The sequence below is a fragment of the Vipera berus genome (genome assembly GCF_964194415.1).
Source record: "Vipera berus genome assembly, chromosome: 1".
Lineage (NCBI taxonomy): Eukaryota > Metazoa > Chordata > Lepidosauria > Squamata > Viperidae > Vipera > Vipera berus.
The window spans coordinates 191714145-191734461 of record NC_138202.1 but is presented as its reverse complement, the minus strand read 5'-3'; the positions used below and the strand labels follow the sequence as shown (position 1 = coordinate 191734461).

At 39.5% G+C, this 20317-nt stretch overlaps 1 protein-coding gene across 1 annotated transcript; it reads left to right on the top strand.

The window, feature by feature from the left end:
* Window positions 1–3269: 3269 nt before the first annotated feature.
* On the top strand, window positions 3270–20093 carry OPN5 (opsin 5; the record flags this gene model as incomplete). The annotated part of the gene is made up of 7 exons (XM_081326854.1): window positions 3270–3332; window positions 4326–4511; window positions 10139–10258; window positions 12656–12826; window positions 13390–13724; window positions 19232–19473; window positions 20030–20093. The coding sequence occupies exons 2-7, from the start codon at window positions 4373–4375 to the stop codon at window positions 20091–20093; spliced, it is 1071 nt and encodes a 356-aa protein (XP_081182980.1). The 5' UTR covers window positions 3270–3332; window positions 4326–4372.
* Window positions 20094–20317: the final 224 nt, after the last annotated feature.

Below are 20317 nucleotides of genomic sequence, written 5' to 3'. Positions count from 1 at the left end.
ACTATATGGATTTGTACCCTTCCCCCCTTTTTTTCAGACATGCAAACTGTTCTCCATACCACAAAACAATAATGTCTATGGCAAAACACAGATAAAAGCTACCACATCACCCACTTGAGTTTGTTCGTGTCGGTTAGGTGTTACAGGGATGTTACAATTTGACTCTACTTGAGCACAAACCTCTGGGAGTAACTGGATAATCCCCCCAAAATGGCACATGTTGGTTGTTGGGGGTTTTTTTAATAGAAATGGGGCATTCCTGGGTAGCCTACACTTAGGCTTCCAGAGATAAAATACACCCCACTTCTCTCTGGCTCAGCCTGTGTCCCAGCTAAACTATTTGATTTAGGCCAGTTTGTCATTTCCTGGTCTTAATCATGAGTTTGGTTTCCCTAATGCATTGGAACACCAGCATTAAGTGTTCCAGATACTGTTCTCTGATGGTTGAAAAGATAATCATACCGTATTAACATGCCATAGAAAAGTCATTAAAATCCATTTGCCAGTCTTTTAAAGTTCTGAGAACATTCTGAAGATGAAGGCAACTTGTGATGCATGACAGCAGCTGATTTCTTATTTTTTTTCTATCAAGAGCCCTTTCCGTTACATTTTTGTGGAGTCCAGGTGGAAATACAATATCTGGCTGTTTTAGCTGCTCCATTGTCAAGGTTCAGATGTGATGGAACCAAATAAATCAGAAATCCAAGGCACAAGATTTCCTCAAAGAACATGTTTATTGGATACATAATTCGGCATGGTCAAATGTGAAACCAAATCTAAAATTCTTCTCCCCCAAGATTCAGAGTAATTCAGTGTAATAGTTCCCACCCTTCTACTTAGCTATAAATCACATTCTCCAATAGAACTACCTGGCAGGCTTTCTAACAGAATGTCCCTCCTTCTCCACCACATTGTGGGAATGACCTTGGTTCCCACAGGATCCATTCATGTTTAGTAGAAATACCTCATTCCCCCCTCCCTTTCTTGTGGCAACCAAGAACAACAAAAATGGCAACAGCCCAGTTCATTGTAGAGTTGACATCCATCATATCAGCAGTGGGAGGAATAAACAGCTAGCCTGGCTCTGTTTTCCTAGATTCTCAGTAGACCATGCAGAAAACTATTCTGTTCCATTTGTCCAGCATAGTAACCAAGGTGCCTGGGTAGACCCATGCATTCCTAGAGGGTCAGTACATCTCCTCAGGTTTTTTTTAAAAAAACACCAAAAACAAACAAACAACAACACTTGTGTAGCTCTGGGGCTGCTGAGTAATCTTCCATGTCTATCATGGTGACGGCCAGGTTTATTTATTTCTTAGGCATACAGGCCACTTCAGTTGTAGCTGATGCTGAGAACTCCACTTTTATAATAGTGGTTAAAAACACCTAAGAACAGTTTTAATAAACTCATTTGAATGTACATGAAAGTAATCTCACATAGAAACTGCTTGCTAGGTGATCATTTCCACTTCAATCTCTGGACAGGCAGAGATATTTATGGGAGCCAGCAGTCTCAATGATAGCCAGATCCTAAGACAAGATTAATATGTTCTGTGAATAGCTTAACATACTTGCACAACTGCTAGGTACCTTCCTTCTGTTTGAGCATCAAGGCAAGAACCAATGACATGTTTTCTATTCCAACCGATGGCAAAATCCCCAACGGGTGATATTAAGCACTACAGAATACTAGGGCTTCAGGGTATTCACAAGCCAGATTTCAGTCTGGATCCTTGGAACTCTATGTCATAATTCAGTTGTTCTACCTTTTTTTTAACAACACTTCCATACTGCTTGACCTTGATAATCTGCATTGGTCTGAGGAGCAACATTTGATTTCCTGGCTCAAATATGTTCTTATAAGATACTCTGTAACAGCTCTGTAAAATCCTCTACTCTTTGAGGAGTTTCCTCTCCCTATAGATAACAAATCAGGTCCAGATCCCATTGGTGAAGCCATACCATTTGATGGGCCTTAGGAAGCATCCTTTCTCTGTCATGGTGCCTGCCTTGTGGAATAGCCTTTCTCCCTGACCCTGCTAGCCTTCCAGAAGGCAGTTTTTCCTCCTCTTGTTCTACCGCTCACCTCAATTTAAAAAAAGATCCTGTGGATACTCTTTCTACCTTTTCCCACCTTACCTTACCTCACCTCCCTGGATATCTTTGCTTCAGAGCATGCAAATCAGGACTAAGCACTCATTCCACAATTAGCACAAAGCACTGAAGCAGGATTATTTTACAAGACTAGTACAATTCTGTAAGTGCATTCAAGAGACTTTGTGCCAGAAAGATGAACAAAAACAAAGAGAAGCATACTTTCTCCTCTGCTTTTAAAGTTTGCTCTTTGTTTTTGGAATAAAATTTGTCTCTTAGGCTATTTTTAGGGCCTGGGAAAGAAAATCTCCCACCCAAGCATTAAGCAACCCCAAAGAATCCATCCACCATTCCGAGGCCTGGGAAACCACTAGCATTTCGCAATATGTTTCCAGTGAGGCCCAGAAAATCCCAAAGAAGGCAAGATCTTCCTCCTGCAAATCAGCGTCTAATACTGTATCGTGCTGCTTCTAAGCATTGCCTCTGGCTTTAAAAGTTGAGAAGATTCATTCATCCGCTACAAGCATTTAGCCTTTTTCATCTCTGACCAGAACCTTTGCGCGCCAATTGCTAGTACGTTCCTGTGGGAATAGTAATTTCATCCCTGGGAAATAAAAGTTAATATTCCAAGCAGATGATGGATTAAACTGGCATTTGGATGTGATTTAACAGCCATGTAGTTTTGCTGAAGTTGCCTCAGTCATTCAGATGATTAGAAGCTAGCTGCACAAGTGGCCACTGGTCTTTATATATGGAGTTTTATATTCTATAAAACTAATGTACCATTGATTTTTTTTTGAAAGCTATACATTCAACCTTTATAAAAGGACTTGTAGCTGGCAAACTGTAGTTGATCTTGCCTGAATGTGCTTGATGCCCAGCAGGTGCACTCCTACTGTCCTTTCTGGAAGATGTAATTGGTTCTTCGGAGATCTGGCAGATCTGGTTTTCAGCTGCTCTCAGAGGTAAGCAGCTCCATAAGTCAACTACCAGGATCTCAAGCAACTCCAGAAGAAGTAGAGAATGAGGGAGAGGGATGAGGCAATAAGCAGAGTGAAAACGGCAGGATGTATCTGAAGAAGACTTAAGATCAGGTATTTCAACTGCTGGACCTGTCAGCACATCCAATGGCAAAGAATTCTTTCCTGGATATAATCAAGACTGGAAGAATTAATTCTAACCTGAAGATCAGGAGTAGAGTGTAGTTGGAAAGTGTCGTGCAGAGCAAAAGATCTAAGGTACATTTAGATTTTTGCTTTTATCATTAAGAAAATGTTGAAAGATTATAAATACATGGAGTTTCTGGGAAAGTATATATGGATGTTGGCTGCTGTGTGGCTGAATTCTTTTTAAGCCTTATTATTTGAGGAATATACAGCTTGTTATATGAATTCTTCATTGAATGAAGATTTTTTACAAACTTGCTAACATGTATTACTCCAGAATTCAGTTTGGTACAGAATTTAACAGGTAGGACTAAAAGTAAATCACGTGTGGAAATATTGAAAATTGCTAAATACATATTAATTGTTGGATCCAGTTCAGACCAGGAAAATAAGCAATATTAGCAATATTAACAATAGTTCTTGAAATATGATAGCAATTTCTAAATATTTTAAATATCTAAGTATCAACAAAAACTGGGCACATTAAAAAGACCCCCTTGTCTTCCTCATATCCACTGTTCAGCAAGAATGCCTTTTCCATACCTCCTCCCTTTGCAGTATTGTCCAGAGTTGTGTCCATCCATCATCAATGTAGACTGTATGGAGAGGGGCTTATGGTTTTGTTATTGGTTTTTACTTAATGTTACACTACAGTAATAGTAATGCCCAATTTTTAGTCCCCCAAACTCATAGGTATACCTCAGATGTGCTAATTTAAATCTTTTTTATTATTATTTTAAAGTTAATGTGTCAAAAATTTTCTTGGTATCATATTATCAGCAAACATAGGAATATAATATGGTGTAAAGGTAATGTGTGGAAGCAGGGACTTTCAGTATAACATGTAATGTTTAATTAGTAATCTACATCCAATTTTTAAATGCAAATAGTCTCTTTGCTGTAATGCAGAGGTGAATCGTAGATTCATGACCATAAACTAAAATGATAATACTTTCCATGCATTATAAAATCATAATGGAAGCATGGCTGAGCCAGATTTTTTTTACTTTATTCCAATATTCTACATTATTTGATTCATTTGTTGTTTTCTCTTTTCCTGTTTAGATAAATGTGATTCAGTAGCCTTTTATTTCTCTGATATCAGTTTCAATATGACTGGAATGTATTCAAGGCAAAATGCTTCATCCCAAGATATTAATCTTCCTCATTACCAGCCAGATGGAGACCCTTTTGTATCAAAACTCTCAAAGGAAGCTGACATAATAGCTGGAATTTATTTATTAATAATAGGTAAAATTGTTCTGTTTTATCTATTGTTCTGGTAGGAGATGTTGAAATGTATGTTGATCTGTTTTGTGATAAGACTCTACTACTGTTGATTTAATTTTGAATTTTATACAGTATTGTTTGTTAGATTCCTTGTACACCATAACCCATAAAGCAGTACTGTTTGAATTGTACAAGGAGGATAGAATTGTCTTTTAAAAGAGTTCTGTGGTGTGTCATATTGGATTATTTCATCCTCTTAGAAACTATTGGCCAAAATTAGAAATCTTGCTACCAATTGTTTGGGGCTGAGGCAAATATGTCAAGGTTTTTTAAGGCTAAAGACACACACACACACACACACACACACAGAGAGAGAGAGAGAGAGAGAGAGAGAGAGAGAGAGAGAGAGAGAGAGAGAGAGAGAGAGAGAGAGAGAGAGAGAGAGAGAGAGAGAGAATGAATTCCATCTTCCTCACATAACTCCAAGTCTAGGGATGTTTTTAGGGAGAGGGTAAATTTAATCAAATTTGGCTTGTTAGCAAGCATTTATCCTGCGATAGATTCTTCTAGGAGCAAAGCTTTCAGAGGAGCTCATGGCAGAATTTTTCTACATCTTTACTCATCTCTCTTTCATTCAAAAAAAGAAGAAAATTTGGCAAGCCATGGTTTTTTTTCTTTCACCCTGCTGCTTTTTATAAGGATGTTCCTTTCTGTGGAATCCATAGGGTAGGAATTTCTCAAAAAAGCAGAACACTGAGACAGACTGAAAGAAAGATTGTGCTTTTGGAAAAATTATGTTTGCTGGATTCCAATGTACTTTTCCCACCAACTAGCCCCAATACATTCCAGCAGCCAAAGCAGAGGCTCCAAAAAGGAGCAATGCAGAATGTCTAGTTATTCTATTGTACAGGTAGTCCTCAGGTTATGACTACAGTTGAGCTCAAAATTTCTTTTGCTAAGCAAGGCAGTTGTTAAGTGAGTTGTGTGGTCATTAAATGAATCTGGATTCCTCCACTGACTTTGCTTGTTAGAGGCCAGCTGGGAAGGTTACAGATGGTGATCATATGACCCTGGGACAATGCAACTGTCATAAATACATGCCAGTTGCGAAGTGCGCAAATTTTGATCACTTGGCCATGGGGATACTGCAGCAGTCATAAATGTGAAAAATGGTCATAGGTCACTTTTTAAAATGCTGTTGAAACTTCAAAAAGTCACTAAATAAATTGTTTTTTTATTGAAAAGTTTTACAATACATTTTATCAAAATAAAACCCCTCCCACCCCCTTCCCACTCCCCAACCCTCCCCAGCCCCTCCCTCCCTTTCCCCTCCCCCCCTGACTTCCCAGAGCTAAATACAGGGTATAAAAATACAAACAATCATAATCTATCCTATGCAAACAATCCTAGACTATTAAAACTATCGCACTTTAACTCATATAGATAAACTCCAAACGTATAAATATCACATCAATAATTATTCAAATGCTGAATAATACTTTTTAGTCTCATATTTAATCCGTAGTATCTCTCTATTGCAAATAGTCTTTCAGGTGCACTAAAGTCTTTACCATATCCTCAATGTTAAAAACTTTACAGTCCATTCTTCTATAATCAGTAGTTCTACCTCTTTACTAAAAATCTTACTACCATAGTTAAATTCAACATCCACTTGATATCCGCCACAATAGTGTCAATAAAAATACCCAATAAAAACAATTACAGGCAAACAATTTTACATCAATCATTAAAAACTATTCTTCTTTCCAGCTGGGCTTTAAATTTCCATACTAAAACCAAGTTTATGCAATCTTTCCTTCTCCTAATATATTATACAGCTTCAAGTACCATACATTACTTTCCAAACTTAAATTTTTTTTATATAGTCACCTCATTCTTATGTTTTCTATTACGTGTTTTATTATTGCCCATAAAAATATTACAAGTTAGCTTTCATCTATAATTTTTCCCAAACTTGCACCAAAACATATCACAAAGTATATACCTTGAACACATTATTCACCTTCTTATCACACAATAAACATACATACCAACCAGATAGCAAATCATAACCTACAAAATTTCAGTAAGCACTACTACAATTCTTCCCAATTAAGTTTTCATAATTATCTTAAAATTAAAACAACATAAAATATTACAACACATAGTTATTTTATAAGGGTGAAAAATATATTCCCAGCAACAATCTTCAGGCTTGGCTCATTCGTCTTGAAGCAGCACGCCTCTTCCAATTTCTGGCCTCCTCCAGTGATACTGAAATTTGATCCACTCCTGTAACTTTCTCATCTGACTGCATTATTCCTTCAGCACCTTGTAAATTCTTTCTATATCGTTGAGACTCTCTCTCACCTTTCTTCTTTGTAGATTCCAAAAGTGGTATGGGGGCTGCTTTTAAAACATTACTGTAAAAATCACGTGCCTGAATCACCGTAGTAAGTCGATGCCTCGTCCCTTCATAGGTCACCACCATGCCCACTGGTATCTCCCATCTAAACTTGATATCACGTCATCTCAATTCTTGTGTCAAAAAAGCAAATTCCTTCCTTTTTCTTAAAATTCTTGGAGGGATCTCTTTTAAAATCAAGACTTTTTGCTCAGCAATTACAAATTCAATGTTGTAGGAGGCTTGAATAACTTCATTTCTGATCACTCTCTTTGTAAAATAAACCACCACATCTCTGGGTAATTTCCTTTGTCTAGCAATCCACGAATTAACACGGAAAATTTTATCTATATCTTCCATTATTTCATCTGCTGGTCGCCCCAGCACTCCTTCCAGAGCCTCAGAAACCATTTTCTTCAAATTTTCTTTAGGATTTTCTTTTAAGCCTCTAATCCTTAAAGCAAACTCCATCTGATAATACTGTACCGAGGTCAGATCACAATCAATATTCTCTACCACATTTTCAGTTTCTGTCATTTTTGCTTCCATTCTAATATCATTTTGACTGAGGTCTTCCACTCTTTCATCCAAATTCTCAATACATATAGCCATGCCTTGAAATGCAGATAAAATATCTGCTCTCATTTCTGTTAATTTCTCTGTAATCTTTTCATCCATAACCTTAACTAGTTTTTCTGTTAACTTCTCCTCCAACTTTTTATCCATTATCTCAGCAAATTGTTGCAATTGCTTTTCCATAGTCTCTTGTAGCACATTCTGCAAATCTTTAACTGTAAAGGCTGATGCAAATACGGGTGCTGGGGGCAATAAAGCTTGCAACGAAGACTGCTGCACCAGAGCAGAAACTTTAGAAGATATAGCCGCCATTTTCACCCACTATTGTTTGCTACGCAGTTCCACTTACAAGCTCAGCAAAGTCCATTGAGTTAAAAATCAAAAGACCATCTTCACCTAAATCTCCTGTATCGCTCTGCCTGCGTCCTCGTTCTCCAGAGTTCTTTCTTGCTAGCAGGGATGGTTGCGAATGCCCTGTTCTGCTCCAAAAAGCAGAACAGGAGCAGAGGCGCCTCGCAGTCCAGAGCATGCCCAGGCTTCGGGGGGGGGGCTCAATCCTTCAGCCGCCAAAACTTTAAGTTCTGGCGGCCCCGGAGAGCTCTACCCCTACCTGGGCACTCACCTCCTCCTCTTCTCCCGAGGAGGGGGCTTCCAAGCCGCCGAAACAGCTGATCGGCGCTGTTTTCGGCGGCTCTACGGAGCCGCGAGGCTGACAGCCGAAGAATGGCTGCCTCCGGCGACGCCTTGCCATCCGGAAGTCCACTAAATAAATTGTTGTAAGTCGAGTACTACCGGAACTTCAACATGAAAGGAACCTCTCCATTGCCATCTAAACAGGGGTTCCATGGACATTTCTTTTTTCTTCCATGGAAAAAAGAAAATCTGCTCCACATGCGATGTAATTTCTAATTAATGTGTATCATGCATATATAGATACACGTGTACACCCATATTATAAAAAGCCTATAGAAAGAGGCAGAAAATACAACACCTTTGGGAGAACTATTGTAAAACATTGATTTTTTTATTTTATTTTTACTCAAGAAGCATCAGGAACTGTGATAGTGTATGTCATAACTTGCTAAGAGTGGATTACTATAATGCACTCTACATGGTGCTGTCCTTGAAGACTCTTTGGAATGGTATAGGGCTGTTCACAATGTAGTGGCATGAGGAGCGATGAGTCTGTTGCACTGTTTTGTGAGCTGTTCTGCTTAGAAGCTGCTCAGCTTCTAGGAACTATTCTAATTCTATAAAGACCTTCGCGGCACGGGGCCTGGTCAGGCAGAGTGGGTGCTTTCCAAGTCTTATCAATGAAAGAGGCTCACTTTGCAAGACCCAGAAAGTATGTCTCATCAGCCTTCTAGAATGTCATCCTAGAGCTTCAAATAATTCCCATCATTCAGAACATTATTAAAAACATGGTTGTTCTCCGAAGCCTTGGAAGAGGATGGTTGTGAAGTCCCCACAGTTTCTTAGGTATTTTTTTTCTCAGTTGTGTGTAGTTTTCCAACTGATCTTTTTTCTATCTCTCTCTTTCAATTCTAAGTAGCCTGGAATCATTAAGAAGTCAGACATCCTTGAAATTGAACTAAATAAGGTTTTAAAAGTTGTACAGATCTACAGTTCTCTCCTCTGAGCTCATTTTAGCATAGTAAAAACAAATTCTTGTGGGATCATGAGCTCAAAAGCATTTTGCTTCTTTGATAAAGTTGTTACTCTTTCCCTATAATTATCATGCATCTTTCCTTAGTTCAGAAATCTGTTCCCCTCCATAAAGCTGTTTTCCTTCAATTTACTGCCTGCCTTTTTAAAACTATTTATGTGCCTATTTTATGGGAATGGAGAATAGTCAAGTGGGAGAATAATTTTTGACACTAACAGTATTCCACTTCTGGAGGGAAGGAGAGGTACAAAAATTATAAATAAAATATAACAAAGAACATGTGAACATTATTTATGCCAGCAGTTGCGTGCTGGGGTAGCCTACCTTATAAATGAGCAAGGATTTGAAAAAGAGGAGAGATGGAGCTTATTTTAAAAGCAAGTTTATCTTTAATAATGTAGTTGTTAGGGCTTTGTAGTGTTTTGGATGCAATTCCAAAAAGATGGTACCTGTTATGCTTTTAAATAAACGTTCCATTGGAAGCTTTTTAGAAGACTTTAAAAGGGTTACTTTCTCCTCAAAAAATGTGACCTTTCCCTGACAGATTCTTGTCACTGTATCTTTACCACTAAAAATGTGATTTCCCTCCCTACATTGGAATACTGAGGAGAAAGACAGAGAGAGAGAGAGAGAGAGAGAGAGAGAGAGAGAGAGAGAGAGAGAGAGAGAGAGAGAGAGAGAGAGAGAGAGAGAGAGAGAGAGAGAGATGCGTCCTTTATTTTGTGTGTGAGAGAGAAAGAAAATGAATATACAGAGAGGTATACATGAAAGAGAGTGATACAATATTTTACTTCCAAAACTTTGGTTACAGAGAAATATAGCTTTTCAGAGGGAGAAAAAGGATACTGGATTTGCCATAGAGAATTCTTGTTCTTCAGATCTTTTAATCCTATTTATCTCTTTTAAGATCTCCATGTTTGAAACTGAACACTCATTTCTGGGAAGATGTCTTCTCTGTCCACACTGATGGCACTCTTGCTGTCGTATTTTACTTTTGTGTAGGGATCCTGTCCACTTTAGGCAACGGATATGTTATTTATATGGCTATACAACGGAAACGGAAGCTCAAGCCAGCAGAGATCATGACGATAAATCTAGCAGTCTGTGACTTGGGGATTTCAGGTAATTCCACTTTAGCTTAATTGAAAATGAAAATTTGGAGCCCTGTAAGAAGCAGCTAGGCCTATAGTGATGTCTTCTTGGCATCACCACCAATGTTTTTTTTTTAATTTCTGTCTTTACAAATAATTAATACCAACCAGCATGGAAAATAATCACTGAAACAGGGCATATTTCAAATAATTATCTGGAATTTAGTAAAGGCAATATTGCAGTTGAGTGCATTATATATCAAACAGTTTCCATCAATCTGGTGTCCTCCAGATATCATGGATGTAAAGGCTTAGCTAGGAATTTTAGAAACTATGGTCTAACACAGCTGGCACTACAATGGGGAATGGTGTTACAGAATATAACAATATGTGAATGATAATTTTTAAAAATCTAAATAATGCTGTACAATAAAATTTATCTTTATTCTTTCTTCAGATGTATTGATCATTTAGTCAACAAAACTTTACTTTTAATAAATTAATGATAAATAAAATGTGATCAATTAAAACATTGGAATATTTTGCTAATTTAATAGTAAAAATTCAGTAAAATAAACATTGCATTCTATAATTCATTCATACTATACTAATGGCTTTTAATTAAAAATGGAATAAAAGTACATTTAATTTTGTGGCTTCTGAGTTGTGCAATTCAAAGAACCCTACAACAGATCATGCAATTATTTATAATTTCTTTTTTAAAAAGTAAAAAAAAGGAAGTGAGAGAAATAGTTAATTATAGCAATTATTTTCTAAACTCAATTATTTGTATAAAGATAAAGGTAAAGGTTCCCCCGCACATGCATGCTAGTCGTTTCCGACTCTAGGGGCTGGTGCTCATCTCCGTTTCAAAGCCAAAGAGCCAGCGCTTGTCCGAGGACGTCTCCGTGGTCATGTGGCCGGCATGACTAGACGCCAAAGGCGCACGGAACGCTGTTACCTTCCCACCGTAGTGGTCCCTATTTTTCTACTTGCATTTTTACGTGCTTTCGAACTGCTAGGTTGGCAGAAGCTGGGACGAGTAACAGGCGCTCACTCTGTTACGCGGCACTCGGGATTCGACCTGCCAAACTGCCGACCTTCTGATCGACAAGCTCAGCGTCCTAACCCACTGAGCCACCGCGTCCCTAATTATTTGTATAGCCAGTACCAAATTTATTCATGTAGTCATGTATGACCTTTATATAGTAAAAGAAAAACCTTAGCTTCTTTAATTTCAATAAAAATGATTAAATATGTAGTCCCTCCATTTTGTATATTAAATGATCTATGAGGAATTAGCTTGAAAGTTATGAAGCATGCAAAGTCCTTGCACAGAGGTGTTGAAATGTTACTGAAATATTATTGGAAAAGAAAAAATGAAGGAAAAACAGATCTATGCAAAGGTATGTTCAGTGTTTAGCAAAAGCACTTCTGTTGATGGAATTAGATTTTCCATTGCTGTCCTCCCTCATAATATTCCATATTAGTCCAGTTGTTTGCTCTGGAAATCCCTGCTTTCAGGAGCAGGTTTGAGGGTATATGGTAGAAGATGATAATAGTACCCTTGAGTGGAAATAATACCAGTTTTGCTCATTGTTGCTTATCTCAATCTGATCTGATCCGATCCAATCCAATGAATTTTCAAATGTTGAATTCAAATCTATATAACATGTTGTTATTGTTTTACTTCTGTTGTGTCATGCATTCTAGCATGGCTCTGTCAGATATATCTCAGAAGAAACAACACTTAGGTAGCATTGTTGAACTCAATAGATCAGTAATAACCATAGATAGTTTATGGCCTGCAAAACATTGGCTGAGGCAAATCTGTCATTCCACTGTCATCTATCATAATATTCATTACTTTGTAAGACAGGCTTTACTTTAATTTGCATATGTGAAGGTCAAAAGTAATATTTTCCCACCTTTCAGTTATGAATTGAGATAAACTAATTGGAAGAACCTGAAATAGGTTCTTTCTTCCTTCCTTCCCCTCCCTGTACCCTTTGCCCTCCCCTCCCCCTCTTTTCCTTCCTTCCTTCCTTTTCTTCCTTCCTTCTTTCTTTCTTCCCCCCTCCCTGTACCCTTTCCCCTCCCCCTCTCCCTCTCCCTGCCACTTCTTCTCCTCTCCTCTCCTCTCCTCTCCTCCTTCCCTTTCCTTTCCTTTCCTTTCCTCCTTTCCTTTCTCCTTTCCTCTCCTCCTTTCCTTTCCTTTCCTTTCCTTTCCTTTCCTTTCCTTTCCTTTCCTTTCCTTTCCTTTCCTTTCCTTTCCTTTCCTTGACTTGACTTGACTTGACTTGACTTGACTTGACTTGACTTGACTCCTTTCTTTCTTAATTTTTATTTTGCTTGAAAGGGATTACATTCATTTTTCTTTATTCTTTTGGACCTTTACCTACCTCTCATTTGTTCTTTCGTTTTAAAGTGACAGGAAAGCCATTTAGTATCATTGCCTTCTTCTCCCACCGTTGGATCTTTGGCTGGAGTGGCTGCCGCTGGTATGGATGGACTGGCTTCTTTTTTGGAGTTGGAAGCCTTATTACCATGACTGCAGTCAGCCTGGATCGGTATTTCAAAATCTGCTATTTAGCTTATGGTAAGTAGAACATTATATACAACTTTTCTCTAGATGAGTTGAGGTTTGCACTCCAGGGTTCCTAGTCAGCTCTGTGAGATAATTTCTGAAATAGTCCATACTTGAGTGATTTATCAGGTCTTAATTACTACTTTTTCATTTAGATTCCAATTACAAATTGCCCATCCTTGAATTCCTGGGTGAGTTGATTCTTTGACTCACTGCTTCTCTTCTGTTCTGTGTGTCTGCATATATATGCATGTGCAGACACAATTACAGATGTGGGTGTCTGTAGTACAGTAGTCCTTGAGATGTGACTATAATGGAGCCTACCCATTATGGTCACATGTCACAATGGCCATTAAGTAAAACATCTCACCTTATGATTTCACCCCCCATCCCTGATCTCCCTCAGGTCGAACAACCACAGGGATCACTGCAGCAGCTGTAATTTGGGATTGTGTCGTCAGTAGCTTTAGAAGGTCTTCCATAACTTCAAACTGCCATTAAGCAACCGTTCATAAGTTGAGGACCACCTGTATGCCCATACTTAAATCAATTACAGCTTCAATTTTCTCTCCTAGGAATCTGGTTGAAGAGACACCATATTTTTATCTGCCTAGGCATTATCTGGTCTTATGCTGCCTTCTGGGCCACCATTCCCTTTGCTGGCTTGGGAAACTATGCTCCTGAACCCTTCGGCACCTCCTGCACCTTGGACTGGTGGCTGGCTCAAGGCTCATCGGCAGGGCAGGCATTCATTCTCAATATCTTTTTCTTCTGCCTTGTATTCCCAACTGCTGTGATTGTGTTTTCCTATATTAAAATAATAGCAAAGGTCAAGTCATCCAGCAAGGATGTAGCTCATTATGACAGCAGGATTCAGAATAGCCATGAACTGGAAATAAAGCTAACTAAGGTAAGTCCATACAATCCCTAATTTTATTTTATTTGTTTAAGAATGGGCTGAATAAAGAGGCATGAACAAAATTCAGCAGCATGAACAAAAAACCACGTGTGAGAAATAAAGGGAAATTTGGACAAGTGGGAAAATAAACTGAACTTGGCAAAATTCCTCCATTCCTCCATTCCTCTGCCTGCCACTAGCCTTTCACGTCAGGCTTCTGTGCCTTTTCATCTAGAATCTGGCTTAAAACTAAATTTTGAAAGGAAGATTAGTTGGAGATGTGGTTTTTTTTCTGCCAGAGTTTTTCTCTGGGGAAAACCAGTTGATTCCTTCTTAAGTGTTTTAAACCCTAAAGTTGATTGCAAAATATTAAATTAGCCTGAGAGTCTCCTCAGTCCCAATGCACCATCACCTTTTACTGGTGATATAATACTAAATCTCCCCCAAGCTGATTTGCAGTGGTGTAAATACATCACATTTACAGCACCATATAATATCACACAGTAGCATATAGTGTATAATTGTGAGAGAGGAGATGAAGTGTGAAATGGTGTGTGTGTCTTTATTTGAAATTACATTTTAAAAAGTTTGATAGCTATATGCAGGGCTTTTTTTCTCATAGAATGCTCAGAACGGTGTTCTGGCACTTTTTTTTGCAAAAAAAAGGCTCCCTCTATTGGCTTTAGGAGTATTTATTTATTTATTTATTTAATTAGTTTTATATACAGCCCTATTCCCGAAGGACTCAGGGCGGTTTACAGGGCAAAGTTAAAAGACAAAATAAGAGTTAAAATAGAATTAAAATAAGATTAAATAACAATTAGTAGCCCAAAGGTTAAAAATTTAAAAGTTTAAAAATTAAAACCCCTCAGTCCAGGCCAGATAAATCAAATAACCAAGTTTTTAGGTCTCGGCGAAACGAAAGAAGGTCGGGGTGGTCCAGAGTTCCACAGGCAGATCGTTCCACAGGGCAGGCGTGCCCACAGAGAATGCCCTTCCCCTGGGGATCACCCGCCGGCACTCACTGACCGGCGGTACCCTAAGGAGGCCCTCCCTGTGGGAGCGCACAGGACGATGGGAAATTGATGCTGGCAGCAGGTGCTCCCTAAGATAATCCGGACCCATGCCATTTAGGGCTTTATAGGTCATCACCAGCAATCCTGAGCCAGCCACGCTGAGGGGAAAGAGAGAGGTTTCCAAGCTGAGCCATGCTGGCTCAGGAATTCTGGGAGTTGAAGTCCTTGAGTCATAAATAAATAAATAATTAAATAATTAAATAAATAGAGTTATAAAATCTAATAAAATTAAAAGAGCCAAGGTTGCCTACCCTGCACTAGAGGAGGACATTAAAATTATTTACAGGATTACTTCTTTAGGAACTAAACTTTTAGAATCTAAAACAGCTAATTCAAAAAAGCCAACAGGAAAGAACCTCACATTTTTCATCTGCTTCTGTCTTTTGGAAGGTAAAATTAGATAACAAAATAATCTATTTCCTATGTTAACATCTCTGCAATGAAATCAATAAAGGTAACAGGAAAGAAATGAGAAACATTTTTCTCAATGTAATATGTCTAGGTTAGCTGATGCTAGAAAAAAATAGTATCTTTTGTACAGTCTTGAAAACTATTTTGAATCTATAACCATCTATTACAACTAAACCACTTTAAATTAAACAATTCTTAAGAATGAAATATTCTTAATTTGGACTTTACTTTTACTGTTTGGAGTGTTGTGTGTTTTGAAAAATAGATTATTTAGAATCTAGTTATGTTGCACTGCAGTCTTTAAATAATTAACCTAGTATATACATAACAATATATGATGTTTTCCATGGTGAGCTTAACATCAATAATAACATTTATTAAAAAGGCTAAAATAATTTCTGGTGGTATTATCTGTACATTAACATTTTGTTTAGTCACAATCTCACTTTTCAAATTCTGGACAAGCAGTGGTCATGTATCCTAGCAAAAGATGTTACATATGTGCATAAGCGTAGTCAGTAGCATATGCCTTTTTAAAAATATCAAACATGCAAAGAAACAAAAATAAGTCCAAAATATCTGTATTACATCCAGAAATGCCAACTCTTCAACCAATATTTCTCATCCATAACTATGGCACCCTAAGGATACCTGCATACACGCAAATGCTTCTCTGGGATCAGTAACGCAGCAGGGATTGCTTTTTCCTTCCAGTAACGGATTGCTGGGAAATACCAAACATGGCCTTGAGAATTCCAATGTTTGTTACAAAGTTTTCTGGATATGGTTGGAAAGAGGCTGTTTGGCACCGGAGACCACTGCCACAAGGAACACAGCTCTGGGTCGGGGTTCGGGGCAGCTCCAGGTGGGGGCTCAGCACGGGCTGCGGCATGGCAACTGTGGGGAGGGGAATCCACACAGCGGCTGTGGGGAGGGGAATCCCCGTGGCATGTGGCTCTGAGCCGCAGGGGCAGGGGTGCAAAGGACGGGTGGCAACGCCGTAGCAAGACACCGGCACGGCTCCCAGTGACAGCACCTCTGAGTTCCAGCACCTTTTTTTTTTTTAGAAAAAAAGCACTGGCTATATGCATAGTTTTGGTATCACACCTGAATTAAATCAATAGCATTTTTTAAAAAAAGAAAGTAAAAGAAAATTAAAGAAAAATGACAAGTAAATAAAAAGAAAAGAGAAAATAAAATGACATAACATGAAATATACAGCACTGGCTCCCAACTCTCCTAAGAACAGTTATAAATATATTTATATTTCATTTTCTCAGGAATTCTGTTGAAGGAGAATTGCACACAGCTCTATAAATACACATTGGAGCACAACTGCCAAACAAACAAAAACCACAAATTCCCTGTCTGCCATGCCATTTCCCTCCAGTCAGCTCAGACAGGGTCGGGCTTCCTCCTCCCCTGAATTCAGAAAAGAAACTCTAGAAGCCTCGGTGCTCCTGGCAAAAGTCCTTCCTGCCTTCCTTTCCCTGTTTCAGCCTCATCCATCCTCCCCTAGCAGGAGATGTAGCCATCCTGCTCCCTGCTCAGAGGCAGCCTCTGTCACTCCATCTTCCCAAGGATCACCAAAGAGCCCAGAAGGGAGAAGGTGGCAAAAGAGCAGGAGCAGGGAAGGAGGAGACAGAAGAGATGGAGGACAGAGGTGGCAGGGAGACTCTTATCCAACCTCCAGAGAGTAACAGAGAAAATGGAGAAACAAGGCAAAACATTATTCCCAAACCTCTCTCCCTGGAAAAATAAAATTAAAATACTGTAAAAGGTATCACACAACTTCGTCGAAGGAAGAAAGTGCAAAATACAAGTTATTTAAGTAATCTAAGGGGGAAGAAGAAGAAGAAGTACAGAGGGAATCACATTCAGCACAAATAAACCAGAAGGCAGCAGTGGCGTAGCGTGGGGGGTGCAGGGGGGCCGGCCGCACCGGGCGCAACATCTGGGGGGGCGCGCTCGCACTGAGCTGCTCAGGGAGCCCCAAGGGCTGCACAGAGTCGGCTTGGCTCTGCTCTCGAGCTGCTCTTTCTTGCAAAGCGAAACGAGTCCGGCAGGTGAGATGGGCGGCCACATAAACTGAATAAAATAAATAGAAGCGCCCAACTCTCCGCCCAGGCTCAGGCCAACCGCAAGCGCCCCGCAGGCGCCCCGGCAGGCTTGGCCGAGCGAAGACGGACCCGCCGGCCGGCTGGCCTAGCTTCGTGCGCATGCGTGGCTTTATTTAGCGGGGCTCACGTGCGAGCTTGAATGCAGCGGCTCTTGCAGGTCGGAGCCCCGCCCAGCCGCCCTCGAGAGGGACCCGGAAGCATCCCGCATGCGCGCGACTCTTCTTGGAAAGTCTATGCCGCTGTGGGGCGCGTCTTTTCGGCGGTGCCATGACATCACCGGGTTAGGGGGCGCAAATTGCCCCGGGTGCTGACAACCCACGCTACGCCACTGGAAGGCAGAGAAATAGAACTAGGATAAAGCATTAGCGTAGATTGTCTCCTGAACTTGGACTGAATACAATTGAATTAAAAGTGCAGCTCAGCTGCCCATCTCTTCTTCCCACGAGAGTATCGCTCAAAGGCTACACTGAAAGCTGGTGGCTGTGGCAGTCCGTGGCCAGGCCAAGGACAGAGGAGGCATGCCTGAAAATGAGTCAAAGGCACTTTCTGTAGTGAGAAGGAAGGCCTCCAGCATGGAAGTGACAGGAAAGTCTACTCCCATTAGTTCTGTTTCTCACATATTAATCTAAAAATAACATTTATTACATTTATTGTTCAACTGGAGTAGTGGTGGTGGGATTCAGCCACTTTGGCAGAACTGGTAGCTAATTTTTTGTTGCCCAGCCCAGAGTGGACTTCTGGAAGTGGCAGCCACACACGGTTGTTCACATATTTGAATCCCACCACTGAACTGGAGCATTTCAAATTGGCAATTTTTCATTCCACTTTAAGCTTTAGTTGGATGATTTACTAAGAAGCCAACTAACCAGATCCTGTGCTTTAGATATAGCTCTCTTTGAACTTACCAGCTTCTTCAAACACTAATTCAGTGGAAATCTTATAGCCCTTTAGTATATACAGAAGCAAATATTTCAGGACAAATTACACCCCCACACACACCACACACACACACACACACACACACACACAAAATCCAGTCAGATAGAGAATCCTAATTATCTTCAAGTGATTGTAGTCTTACCCAGTTAAAATCTATTATTTCTCTTATTCTTCCTCATTTTATTTTAGAAAAAAAATCTTTAAAATGAATTGCTACCACCAATTAGAAACTGATCTAGTCTGTCAACTAGATCATTATATTGTACTCTTCATTATATTGTATCTATTGGTATGTTTTTATATGATGGCCAGGCTCCCAGAAATGGCAAGCATAATTTCTTAACACATCTCTACCCCAAACTTCAAATAGGCCACATAAACTACGCATGGGTAAAGTGATTTATGTTGTTCTTTCCCATTCAGGACAAATGTGATAGGAAAAACAGTGAGTCCTTTGTTTCATCACTTTCCAGAACAACATAAGAAACCACAAACATCTCTTGTAGTTTTAATCTCATTTGAGGTGGTTTCATTCTCGTTGCATTGATTGAATTTATTTCTCTGCCTTGTTTCATTCATAATCTTTTAGGCTGAAGCCATATGTGCGCTTAGGAATATTTCCTGCTGAATCAAACAGGATTTAACTCTGAGGGAATATGTCCTAGAGGAATACATCCTCTTGTTTTCCAATGATTGCCCTGGTTTTAAAAGGCCATATGCACCTCTTTGTTATGCCGAATGGAAATAGGTTTTCACAAACTTAGTCATTAATTCTGTGGTAATTTTCTCCCTTGATTGAGAAAAATCTCCAAGAATACAGTGACTTCTATATGATAATTGAAATATTTTTTGTTATATCGACATGGTTTGCTTGAGCAAGGGGTTGGACCAGAAGATCTCCAAGGTCTCTTCCAACTCTGTTATTCTCTTATTCTGGTTGTCTTATCGTCTGTTATGCACTTCTTCTCACTAGGTGGCAATGTTGATCTGTGCAGGATTTCTAATTGCTTGGATCCCATATGCAGTTGTATCAGTATGGTCAGCTTTTGGAAAACGAGATTCGGTTCCCATAAAAGTTTCGGTGGTGCCTACTTTGCTTGCAAAATCAGCTGCCATGTACAACCCTATTATTTACCAGGTCATCAACTGCAAATCAGCCTGTTGTCATCCGGAGGCTCTTAGGCCACCGCAGAAGAAAAACTTGAAGAAATCCAGGTAGGGGTTTTCAGAAGTGGCCTGAAATATTTGAAAGGCACTAGAGATTTCATGCAATGGACATGTGCAGGAGTGTGAGGCAAAAAGGGAAAAAAAGCAGTCTATCCCCAAGAGACAAACAAGGAAACTCTTATATTCCTTCTTTTTTTCTTCACTTCAAGGGGGTTTCTGTTCTGGATGTTGATTGTGAAAAGTGCCCAAGGAGACAAAATATAAGAAGGGAAATAGCTATGGAGAAGTTCCCTCTGAGCTTGTTTCCTTTGAAAGTCTTTCTCTCGCTGAACATTCTCTCTCATCTTCACTCTGCAGTTGAGAGATTTCAGCGAGAACTTTTGGTGTAAGATGTAGCTCAGCCACAGTGACCTCTGCTGAATGGCTCCAGGGTCTGATCCTAAGGTGGGTCTTTGAAGAATGAGGAGCCCTCAAGCAACAGGAATGGATGGGACACTCAAGTGTTGTCCTTTAATATTAGGTATATGTATCAGAAATGATGTATCTGTTGTCAAGCATCTTCAGAAAAAATCCATCTTTTCTCTTTTTTTGCTTTTTCTTGCAGGCTCTATGTAGTCTCTACAGAAAAGTCTGACGTGATGACTGAAACTCAGCTGGATGTTGCCTAAGAGCTGGGAATCCATACCTTTCCAGCCGATAAGCAGGTCTCTTTCTCAGCTGCTACTGCTCCTAACCATCTTAAAAGTACGCCAGCTCCATCTTAGAGTTATTTTCCTGGCTTGTATTTTCTCACAGGGTCCTAATATTAGTTTTCTCTATTCTAATCAGTACATAGTAATACTATAGTAAACAACATAGTAAATTGGTGCTTAGATTCCATATACTTTACCCT